The following is a 12,524-nucleotide window of genomic DNA, read 5'->3' as shown; positions in this document are numbered from 1 at the left end:
TCACCTGACAGAGAGACCACCGGGCCAACTCCCCAGGGGTTTGGGTGTTTTGAATCCCATCGGTTCTGCCTTTCTTCCCGAGGCTTGCAGGAATGGATCGAGGTGGAGTTGGGGAGATTAATCTTAGAATACCGTTACTGTTCGCTCTCTAGAGCAGACATCTTGTCTTACATAGATGCTATTCAGCCTCCATGATCTTCAAAGTAACCCAAACGGTTACCCTCTCTTTTTGGTGAAGAAATACAGGCCTCAGGTGACGAAGGGTAGAAGATCATGTAATTTGCCATTGACATCTCTTTCTTATATCTCATAACTTTTCAATGAAGGCCATCACTTTGAAAATTATGAAAAACATCACAATAGAAAAATTAAGCTTATTACTAGATAATTAAGTTTCTCTCCTAAAGTTGCTGATATTCCAGTGGGAAAATGAAAATCAGTTAAGGAAGCTGTGTGATACATAAAAATGGATTCTATCTAACAGGCTCTAGCCGTCCAAGAGTGTTTCTGGATCTGGAGTTAAAGTGACTTTGTGTGGGTGCCTCTGTTCATCCTGTACCCACAGGACTGAAAGGCTATGTCAAGGATGCCTGTAACCCCTCGAGCCCTCTTTTCAGAGCCAGGATGTTCCAAAAAACATATTACCTCATCCGTGGGCCATAGCTGACAGGATCACAGGTGAACTAACAATCTTGGAAAAACCAAGCATCTAGTCAGGTGGGAGAGAATTCACATTCGAGTCGACAGTGCATGGTGGAGATTGCTTGTGCTGGCACATTAGTCAACAGAGGAGCTTCCAAACCTATCACCATCACCCTTGGTGTCTTCCCAAACATACCAAAAGCTTCTAGAAGATAGAATCACAATGCATCTCACTCCCCTTGCCTTCAGTATCATCATATCGAAGAAACACTATGCAACAATGCTCAGACTTTTAACAGCAACTGCTGGAGAAAGCTTAGTGATTCAATCTGGTTATTTCACTCGGTAGACAGTCTAGGAACAAGATTAGACTTGAGGCATACGGGTCAGCCTTGGATCAAACTTGGAGTGAAAACCAAGTGCATTTTGTTTTTGTTTTTGTTTTTGTTTGTCAGCACAGGGCTTTTCTTGATGAATGGAATTGTGCTGTAGGGGAGGTTCGAGTGAAAGGAATTCTCGTGTTTTCCTGCCCTGGCAATATAGGCTGTCTTTGGGGGAGAGTCTAGAGTTATTGTAACATTTGTGGACAGTGCATGAGGGGACAACCTGTCGGCATCCACCCCTGGGTAATACCGACTCCCTGGGCACATGGTCACCGGCCATTTTCACTGTATTAATTGTCTCCTGTTCTAATAGACTGATTTAGTCACTCCTGGCCACACATGCTGTTTGAAGGACTCTTGTCCACAGATGCTGTTTGAAGGACTATTGACAGGTAAATGCAAATTGTCGAGATGTCACCAGTCCTAGAAGTTTCACTTGGGAAAGAATATTTTCCATTTTGATTTGTGTGCACATGAGTGTGTGTGTGTGTGTGTGTGTGTGTGTGTTCTACTTTGAGTTTTTTTAAAACTGCATCATCATCTCTGTTTTCCTTCTGTGGGTTCCCTTTCCTATAACTTCTCATCTCTACAGACCTGAAGACAGAGGAAATTAAAATTAGTGTGGACAGATAATTTCATAATTGGTTTGTTACTCCTGTAATCTTTTTCATGGAGCAGAGCAGGGATGACTGAAACAAATCATTTGTCTTCTTCTAGTAATTGCTATGTGTGTTCTATCTCCCATCACCATGGATACCTGTTGGGGCTGTGTTGTGCACGTGTTTATGAGCCTAACGTAGACTGTGCCCATGCAAGGTTTGCATCCCCAGAAGCTTTTCATAGACAATGACTAACCCAATGTCCATTTCTAGAAGTATTAGTGGTTAGTAAGTAGGATCTGGAACCTACTGTTTTTGCAAAGATTGAACTTAGACATTGATTTCCATATTTCTGGAATGGTGTGTGTGTGTGTGTGTGTGTGTGTGTGTGTGTGTGTGCGTGCGTGTGTGTTGGCTATTATTTGATTCTTGCTTGTCAACGATATAAAATTATGAAACATCTTTATACAAGAGGAGAGGATGTGGTTATAAAAACATGAACACGCAGCACAGGAGGCCTGGGCCTGAGGTACATAGTGTTTGCTTGAGTGCACACATATCCTGCCCTCTGGATCATAGCATCAGTAAGGGTGGAAGCCAGGTTGGTTTGGACTCCATTGCGCTAGGAAACAGAGGCCGGGTCAATGTCCTGTCCACATTTGCTCTCTCTCCCCCTAGTTCTCACACTTGATTATATTCCATGACATCTACGATTCATGACAAAGAGTGCAATACTCTATGTATAAGTTAAAACTAACTAAAAAGTAGAATTGTGGAGTAGAAAAGCCACGAGGTCTGGATAAAGGACACTTGCTTCTATAATGACTGATCTAATTCATCCTTGATTCAGATTTCTTCCTACAAAAGGAAAGATGCTGTAATCTTTGATTAGTTAATTCAATTTTTGTACATCAACATATGCATGTATGTCATATGTGTGCAGGAGCCCCCAGAGGTCAGAAGAGGGCGTTAGATCCTAGAACTGGAGTTGTTACAGGTGGTTATGAACTGCCACGGGGGAACCGAACTCTGGTCCTCAGCAAGAGCCTTAGTGCTCTTAGCCACTGAGCCACCTCTCCAGCCCTGAGTCAGTAATATTTTTAACAACTTCCTGTTGTCATTGGCAGAAGCTCTACCGGATAAGGACTAGTGCCCTGGAAAGCAGATAGGATTCTGGAAACAGAATTGAATTCACTTCTTGATTTCACTGACAATGTTGTTGTAGCTAAACCACATAACCTCGCCAATGTTCGCTGACTAAACAGTGAAAACTTGTTACAACTGTACATGTATAGGAAATGCGTTAGAGTCTCAGAGCAGGTAACTATCCTTGGATTCTCTCTCTCTCTCTCTCTCTCTCTCTCTCTCTCTCTCTCTCTCTCTCTCTCTCTCTCTCTCTCTCCCTCCCTCCCTCCCCCTTGTGGTGTGTGTATCTATGTCTCTCCCTCTCTGTGTATCTTTTTTCTTTCTTCTTTCTCTCTCTCTCTCTCTCTCTCTCTCTCTCTCTCTCTCTGTCTATCTCTTTCCCTCCCTAGTCCTCAGCAAGAACAGCAGGACCTCCGCCCCTCCCTCCTCCTTCCCACTATTCTCACGTGGTACCCAATGGACACACAATAAATAGGAGAGCCCGGAGTGACTGAAAGAGTCAAATCGTGTGTCTAGTGAGACTGTTTGCTCGGCTTCACCCAAGAACCAGCCGGGAGAATTCCAGAGAGAATGCCTGTAACCGGACGCTCCTTGTTGCTCACCTTTTAATTTGGAGGCAACCCTGCCCCTGAGGCTTCCGGTGAATTCCTAACTCATAGCCATGCTTTGCACCAGTGTTAACTCGCTTTCCATCTCCCTTGGAACCGTCTAACAGCTGTGCATCACTCTCTCCAGGAGACACTGTCAACCATGAGTCGCTCTAAGCAAAAGTGAGTCCTAAAGAATGGTCCAGCAGACAGTCTTGTCTTACTGATCACTTTCTACAGCTGACACGAGATGCACCTGCAACAGCCCTGTCCCCTTGTCCCCCCACTCCAGTTACGGCAACTGGATCTCTTTCCTTCTTACTCTCTTTTTTATTAATTAGATTTTTTAATTTATTTTACATCCCAGCCGAAGTTCCCCCTTCCTCGTCCCTCTGCCCCCCACCATCTCCAATCCACCCCTCCTCCACGTCTGTTCAGAAAGGGACAGGCCTCCCATGGGCACCAACAAAGCATGGCATATCAAGCTAGGTAGGACCAAGCTCCTCTCCTTATGTTGAGGCCGGGCAAGGCAGCCCAGCATTAGGAACAGGTTCCCAAAAGCCAGCCCAAGCATTAGGGACAGCCCCACCCCGCCACCCGGAGTCCCACAAGTCACACAACCGCCACACATACACATATTTGAGCCTGGACATGGGACAGGCACCTGGATTTCTTAATGCTAACATACAGAAACTTTCTCTGGCTAGGATTTAGTAGGGAAATGGGAGAGTTTCGGATTCCCAAGGAGTCCCAGAAACCAGAAATCCTCCAATCTAGGAGGAGATGTACCCAGTCCCGGATAGGCCCTGCCATTGGACACAGTAGCTTCGAGACCACCTTGGAGGCCATGGGGTGCTGCCCCAACCCCTGACACTGCTCTCTCTAATTAGCAGATCTGCCCTTCCCCTCACCAGATTCTCTACGCTACACCAGCTTATTTATGACATAGGCTTCCAATCCCAAATCTCAACGGCGAGCATCAGATGGATGGACAGAGACCGGATCATACGCCTGCATCCCAGCTGCTGGTGCTTTGTACCTTGAGCAAATTTACAGCTCAGAAAGGGAAGTCCAATGGTGCGGAACAGGGCAAAATGGAGAAACAGAGGTCTTACCCGTGCCAGGCTGCAACAATATTAGTTAACCCAATGTATAACGTGGGGACATAACTGCTCCAAGAGGCATGGTTGAGGGGAAGGTTTTTGCTGTAGACGCGGGGGGGGAGCACAGCTAGAGGCGTCTGGAAGAACCCAGAGCAGGGAGCAGAGCAGAGTAGAAAACGCTGCCCACATGATGGGGGAGGGACCTACGCCCCGGACAAAAGAAAACAAAGGAGAGGAGGGGCCAGGAGCGCATGGCTGATCTAGGGTGTTATAAGGGAATCAGATGCCAGGGAGAGCGCTGCGGAAGTTTAGGGTAGGGGTCAGGATGGGTAAGAACAGCCAGGATGCCATGTGGACTCTGTAACAGGCGTTTGGATGCTGAGACATGTGCTCTGGCGTGCTAACAGGCATGACAGTTGGCCATTTGTTTCTTTCGGGCCCCACCCCCATGTGTCCTTTTTGGTCCCCAAGCAAGCATATTGGAATCTTCATCTGTTCCTTCCCTACGCAAAAGTAAGTGTTCAGATCTTATAGAAAAAAAATGAGAAAAACTTTTCTGCAAACCCCATTAAAAGACGATTTACACATCGATCAATCCTTGATTTATAGTCAAGTAGTGGGAGAAAATTAATACTCCTGCCTGACAATCCTTTGCAACAATTATGTAAATAATTCTTATCATTATTCATGGTGTAGGCAAGATATCCATTTCCAACATGTGGGGGGTGTTTGAAGCTGTGAGAAAAGCCATCTGACAGGAAGGCTAAGATGCAGGTAGCTGGTTCAGCCTCACGAGGTACCCATCCTGTCAAAGGAACCCAAGCCAGCGCTCGCTCTAACCAAGATGAGTGAAGAACCCTGAGAAACAGCAATGAATGTGATCTATTTTCATTTTGTCAGGGTTTAGGATTCTTCACTCCGGTAATGCGGACATCAATAAAGAAAGACAATGGCAACCATCCCACCCAGCCATTAACCAGAGCACAACTTCCGAGGGGAAAACAGGCATTAAGGGAAGATTGCTACCGTGACAGATGGTGCTGTCACAAAAGCTGCTGTGAAGATTTTCAAAAGTCGGTGTATTTATTATGAAGTTCAGGAAGCCAAAATCCCAGTTTAGCACAGAAAACACGTGTCTTACCTAGTCTTTGGAGCCAGTTAATTAGGAAGTTCAAAATTGCTCTTATTTTAGATAGACAAATGACCAAATTACCCCCAATAGAGTTCAAGATAGCATTTTATAACCAAATGTGTTAGTGCTTCTATACTAAAATATACAAATAGTCCCATTAGCTGGGACGAAACCATCACTAGCCATGTATCAGTTTCTAAACAGGATTTTGCGCCATGCTTAAAGGAAACTTATTTTAGAGATTTATGTGTTTAAAAACTGTGTGTGGGGGGAGGATGGTGAGTCCCTGTGGTGGCCAAGACACAGCTTACATTCTGTAGCACTTGCCTTGTCCTGTGTCTATCTGCTGTCAGAGTCTTCCATACCCCATGAGTTTCCCTTTTTATATTTATTCTTCCCATTTTTCATGTGTTTGTAGGGTACACAGGTGTGTATGGATCCAGGGTGTGTGTGTTCACACTTTCATGTGTGCAGGCCCAGGGGGTGTGTGTGTTCACACTTTTATGTGTGCAGGCCCAGGGTGTGTGTGTTCACACTTATGTGTATGGGCCCAGGGTGTGTGTGTGTTCACACTTTCATGTGTGTGGGCCCAGGGTGTGTGTTCACACTTTCATGTGTGTGGACCCAGGGTGTGTGTGTTCACACTTATGTGTATGGGCCCAGGGTGTGTGTGTGTTCACACTTTCATGTGTGTGGGCCCAGGGTGTGTGTGTTCACACTTATGTGTATGGGCCTAGGGTGTGTGTGTGTTCACACTTTCATGTGTGTGGACCCAGGCTGTGTGTGTGTTCACACTTATGTGTATGGGCCCAGGGTGTGTGTGTTCACACTTTCATGTGTGTGGGCCCAGGGTGTGTGTGTTCACACTTATGTGTATGGGTCCAGGGTGTGTGTGTTCAGACTTTCATGTGTGTGGACCCAGGGTGTGTGTTCACACTTATGTGTATGGGTCCAGGGTGTGTGTGTTCAGACTTTCATGTGTGTGGGCCCATGGTGTGTGTGTTCAGACTTTCATGTGTGTGGGCCCAGGGTGTACGTGTTCACACTTTGATGTGTGTGGGCCCAGGGTGTGTGTGTTCACACTTTCATGTGTGTGGGCCCAGGGTGTGTGTGTTCACGCTTTCACGTGTGTGGTCCCGTGGTGTGGAGGGCCACCTGAGGTCCCGGGGTTGTTGCTGGGAATCCCCACAGCTCTCCCACCTGCTGCCTTACTCACTGAGACTGGGCCCTCAGTCAAATCCATTGCTCGTCGGCGTGCTTAGTCTGTTAGTCAGCTTGCTGTGCGTTCTGACACTGAAATTACAGGCGGGATGCCACACTGGCCAGGCATTTATGCGGGTTTCTGAGGATCTGAACTCTGGTCCTAGTGCTGGCACAGAAAATGCTTTAGCCCTTGAGCCGTCTTTCTGCTCAGCACACCCCTGAGTTTCTGACTCATTCCCCGGTTGTCTGCTGACAGCCGTGACCTGCTCCACAAATTTTCCCTCTCAGCCATAATACACATTATCCTACCCCATCCAGCCATCTCTGCCATGACCTCCCCAAGCTGCCCGTTCCTCCTGTGCAGACTCCTGTCCCTATCTAAGCCTCTGAGTGAGCTTATGCAGGAGGTCGATGCACCAGCAGTGTTTTCTGCAACTACGGGGGCCTCCTTTCAGGGGCCTCCTTTCAGGGGGCTTCCTTTCAGGGGGCCTCCTTTCAGGGGCCTCCTTTCAGGGGCCTCCTTTCAGGGGGCTTCCTTTCAGGGGGCCTCCTTTCAGGGGCCTCCTTTCAGGGGGCTTCCTTTCAGGGGGCCTCCTTTCAGGGGCCTCCTTTCAGGGGCCTCCTTTCAGGGGCTTCCTTTCAGGGGGCTTCCTTTCAGGGGCTTCCTTTCAGGGAGCTTCCTCTTTTTCCTGTTTCCTTCACGTCCCCAGTGACCTCCTGTGACTCAGACAGAAACCTGCTTATCTCTCTAGCCACAGATGCCACCTTCTGCCGCACAAAACAAATGTCCCTGCCCTCAAATGGCAATGATCCTGGGCACCAGAATCTCAAGACTTCCCATACTTAGATGTGATGTCACACGAGCCCCGGACAGCATGTGACAGATGGGAGGAAGGATTGGCTTATTTCAGGCTGGCCACAAGAAAGGCTGTATTCAAAGGATCTGGAAGCCCAGGGTTAACACACAGATCGAGCCCTGACCTCACCCACCAGCAGACGTGGCTCCTCCCAATGCTATGGCAAGTCCCTGGAAAGGCAAATGTCTACACCTACATCCCCCGCTCTACTGACACTACTGGTTACAACTGCAGTTGATCCCGTGTGGACCCCCTGGACTAAAGACGCCTCAGTACCAGGGCTGGAGTGTTAGAAATATTCCACTTCTGACACCAAAGGAGAGATCGCAAAACCTGTGCTAACTGATCAGAATCTGACCCTCCTCTCTGCCTCCCACAAGGGCCTCCCACAGAAGCCTCTTTGAGGAACTTGGAGCTATTCTTAAGGACTCCGAGATAAGACTGTTCATCTGCTCCAAAACTATACCCAGTGTTTTGTGTCCAATCTGTGGGTTGCAACCCCTTTGCAGGTTAGGGGCCACCTGACACCATCAGAACACACAGATATTTACACTACAATTCACAACAGTAGCAAAACTACAGTTACGATGCAGCAGCGGGAATCATTCTATAGTTCAGGGAACTGTATTAAAGGGCCGAAGCGTTAGGAAGGTTGAGAGCCACCGGTCTAAAGATATCCACTCTTAACTCTCTCCTAAGCACAATCCACATTGCACAGCTCTGCACATAAGCAAATTGAGTATACAAGGATATTTATTATGTAATCGTTACATAAGAAATAACTCAAGCATCCAGCCTAAGGATCTAAATACAGCAGTGTTATGTATATAATGGAAAACGAGGCAGTTGCTAGTGACAGCTGGCTAAGGATGTGTTTGTAGAACTGAAAAGGTGCCCGTCACTCGAGACTTTATTGGTTCAAGAAGAGAACATAAGAAGCTTTAAGACTCAGTGTCCTAGAATGCTGAGATGAAAGAAGCCAGAGAGATCACAGACTCTTTTAATGTTAAACACTTCCCATTCATCCTCCCCGTAATAAAACATTCAGTACGGCTTGCAGAAAAGTGGGTTGCAGAACAGTATGAAGAAGATGATGCAGTTTCTGTTCAAATAATGCATGTATGCATGTAAGGGTACCTGGAGGGATGTCCCATCAAAAGTATTCTCTCTGGGATGTAGAGCTGGGTTCACTTTATCTTTGTCTTTATGCCTGTCTTCTCCTTTCCATATTTACAAAGATTGTGCATTACTTTTGCATTCTGAAAATAGTGTGGAAGTTCATGTTTTGGCAAAAGGGGCAATACCTGAAGCAAAGAAATTCTTGTCAAATACTAGTTAAGTGGAAACTTCCTTTTGGTGCCGAGCATCATTTGCATACATCTCATGAATAAATGAAGATCTGAAGGGCCACGCTAAACGTCGTAGCACAGGAAAACTGCCCTTGCCTGTTTTCTCAGTGAATGCTGAAGACCCCTCCAGCATCAACTCAGTTCTTGGCAGTTTCAAAAGACTTTTAGTCATTGTCTCATCAGACCTTCAGACAAGCTAGCTGCCCAAACTGAATCTTCCGATGTTTCTTTGGTTACCACCAGCCAACATTTCCAGGTTGGTACCACCGTTTGCTGGATGGATGGATGGATGGATGGATGGATGGATGGATGGATGATGGATGGATGGATGGATGGGTGGATGGGTGGATGGGTGGATGGATGGATGGATGGATGGATGATGGATGGATGGATGGATGGATGGATGATGGATGGATGGATGATGGATGGATGGATGATGGATGATGGATGGATGATGGATGGATGATGGATGGATGGATGATGGATGGATGGATGGATGGATGGATGGATGATGGATGGATGGATGGGTGGGTGGGTGGATGGGTAGGTGGGTGGGTGGAGATAAATGAGTGAGAAAACAGATGAAAAATGAAATATCACACTTCTTTTCCTGACAATAACCTGAGAGGCAGAGTGAAACAATATCCCTAAGATGATATAACCAGCAAACCATAAAAACCACCAGATTGCACTCATTGGCCTTACTTTCTTTTGCATAAAAGGCTATACCAACCCCATTATTTTTCAGAAGGACATACCTCAATGTGATAGATACCACTTATTAAACAGGAGCTGTAGTCAAAACAGCCAAGGCACAGGTATTGACCTACCAAAACACTACCAGCCCCAGCAACTGGACAAACTCTTAAAGGCTTCCTGCTAGGCCGGGCCTTAACTCATGACTGTAGCATACCAGTGGGTTCTAGATATCAGAAGGATACTTGATGGGCTTAATGAAGGAGCCACTTGCTTCCTGGTGCAGAAATATTTCATTATTAGAGCAGCCAAAAGCCCTACATGTACACGCACTATGCTAAAATCTCTCCACACAAAGGAAGGATTGCTCCTCCTAGGAGAAGCTGCTCTCTTCACTCAGAGCAAAGCTTTTACGGAGCCACTAAAAACACCTACATCCCAGTGAGCCCACTGGGCAGGAATAAATGGAATCAAATGCCATTGCCCCCTTCTAAGCATTATCTTGAGATGTGGTAGGGGCACATCTTCATAAATGAAACTAAATACAATCAATCCTTAAGAAATATGCAAACGACTGCAAGACCAAGCCCTCACCAGAAGCCCAGAATTCTCTGACCACACGTTCTGGGAAGCAATTAGAATGCCCCTGATTCTTGGTGCACTATAATCCAAGAATGAAGGGAGTCTACCCATGGGTGATAGATACTAGATTACAAGATTTCAAGAAGACAAGCACACTGGGAAGTCTGAGGGAGACTTTATTCCCTCAAGAGGAAATCTGACGTTTGCTTGAATAAAGCAACCTTGTTCCTAGATCTTCAGTAATAGGTGGTGTTTGTAACCTGGAAGGAAAATGTACCCTCAGCCATCAATACAGGCCAGCCTTCACAGAAACACTATTACCAAAGGTATTGATTGACAAAAAGTACAAGATGGACATATGTGCATACCCACTGATCTCATTCTGATCATCTCCAACATGTTGCTATCTAGATTGTTCTTCTAGAACATTCTCCTTCACTCCAATTTCCATGCTCAAGAATATTATTGACTAACCATTCTTCCAGTTTACAAATGTGTTGTCCTAGAACATTTTCTTCATGACCCCAAATGGAGGCATTCCTGCCCAGGCTCCAACATTATTTTTTGCATATCTCTACCATATTATTTGTAATGCATAAGGTTTCACTATTGATTGGCACCACCAATCTGTAAATATTCTGAGAAAAAAAGACCTCTGGAGGGTCCAGTAAAACATGATACTCATGATATAATCAATAAGTAAAGCACTATACCCATGATATAATCAATAAGTAAAGCACTAAACTCATGATACAATCAATAAGCAATTGGTTAAATTTTTTAAATTGTTCATTACTTCAATTCCATACAAGAATTCAGATTCTATCCCTAATTTACATGTTCATATACTTATCTATTTCTTCAACATCACTGTGGATGAAAATACACAAATCGCCTGCTAGAATCCAGTCCCAACAAAGCCTTCTCTGACCCCCAAGACTAATATGCTCCGCCCTGTGAGGCCATTGTCATCACCAGGCCAACACTTTAGCCTCTTCACGGGTCTAGCAAGGAGTCTGTGAGGGAAACCAGAGAGCAGCATACCTGAGGAGAGGACAGAAAGGTCTCAGCCCCCACTAAGAGAGAAGAAATGTGGCAGCAGAGGATGGTCATGGAGAACAGGAGTGGCGGTCTGAGTAAGCCAACAGTTCAGTCCAGGAACAAGAGAAACTCCTACTTTCTGATCCGGGCATTTAGTAACCGCTCAAGAGATGGGAAGAACCATTTTTAATGTTAGCAATGGTTATACTTCCAGTGATGAGTGGTTTCTAAAAATTATATTTATTTACTCATCATGGAAGGAGAAGTGTACCTTCCAAGTGCATGTTCCTCTGGTCATGGCCTTTGCCTGGTCAGTCTTACATCTTAGTTAGAGAGGAAGCCCCTTACTCCCTGCTCCCCAGCTATGAACACACCCAGAAACCCTCCATTAAGAGAAAGAAGCACGTTACTTGGCTTTAGATGGCTTCTCCATTCTTTCTTTTCTTAGTGGCTCCTCTGGTCCGGCAACTAGCAAAATCCTGGTGTCTGGTTTTATCTAGGTCCCGGACATGGGCTTTTGAGTTTCAGAGTAATCTGTTGGGTGAGGCTATTTGGGGGTGTGGCTGAATCAACAAGGTTGGCTGTACATGGCTGTTTGCAAGCGTCATGTTACCCAGTGCAATCAAAGGTACAAAGGTAAAATGTCCCCTAAGAAAGGTCTAATCTGTCAGGCTTCTCTTGATGTCTGCCTGGTGTGCTCCTTGGGTCCCTTCAGTGACAGAACCAAGAAGTAAATGCCTTCAATCCTCAAATACCCTTCTCAGAATTGTGATAAGACCATCTTTTCTCAATGGGAGTATTGGCTGTAACAAGAGCACCCAGGACTCCCAGAATAAGGATACAGACATGAGCCTTTTTGTCATGATGTAACATTCTATTGCCTGCCCTGTCCAGGACATGACTGTTGGATGTTTGAAATGTAGCTGGTTCAATAGAATAAATTTGTATAATTTTTCCAATTTTTCATTTTTTTATTTCATTTTACATTCTGACCACAATTTGCATAATTTAATGTAAATATAATCAGCCACATGTGACTATGAGCTACAGTTTTTTTAAAAAAGTATCTCAAAAAGTTACTCCTAGAAAAAGAGAGGGGGTAAGAGGAGGGTAGAAAAAGGCATGGGGGAGCAGGAAGGTTGAGTTGAGGTAAGAATAGAGGAGAGCAGGATGAGAGATACCATAATAGATGGAGTCATTATAG

At 45.6% G+C, this 12,524-nt stretch overlaps 1 protein-coding gene across 2 annotated transcripts in view; it reads right to left on the bottom strand.

The window, feature by feature from the left end:
• Positions 1-11,827, bottom strand: part of Fer1l6 (fer-1 like family member 6) — a 158,206-nt gene extending 146,379 nt beyond the window's left edge. The window contains exon 1 of one of the 2 annotated variants that reach the window (XM_040730441.1): positions 11,731-11,827. In XM_040730441.1, coding sequence (XP_040586375.1) covers positions 11,731-11,753 — 23 coding nt within the window. In that variant the 5' untranslated portion in view covers positions 11,754-11,827. The remainder of the gene's footprint in view (positions 1-11,730) is intronic. The other variant, XM_040730440.1, reaches the window with a different exon arrangement.
• Between the last annotated feature and the right edge of the window lie 697 nt (positions 11,828-12,524).

This window comes from Mesocricetus auratus, unplaced genomic scaffold (assembly GCF_017639785.1).
Source record: "Mesocricetus auratus isolate SY011 unplaced genomic scaffold, BCM_Maur_2.0 Super-Scaffold_100023, whole genome shotgun sequence".
Lineage (NCBI taxonomy): Eukaryota > Metazoa > Chordata > Mammalia > Rodentia > Cricetidae > Mesocricetus > Mesocricetus auratus.
This window is presented reverse-complemented; position numbering and strand designations above follow the sequence as displayed.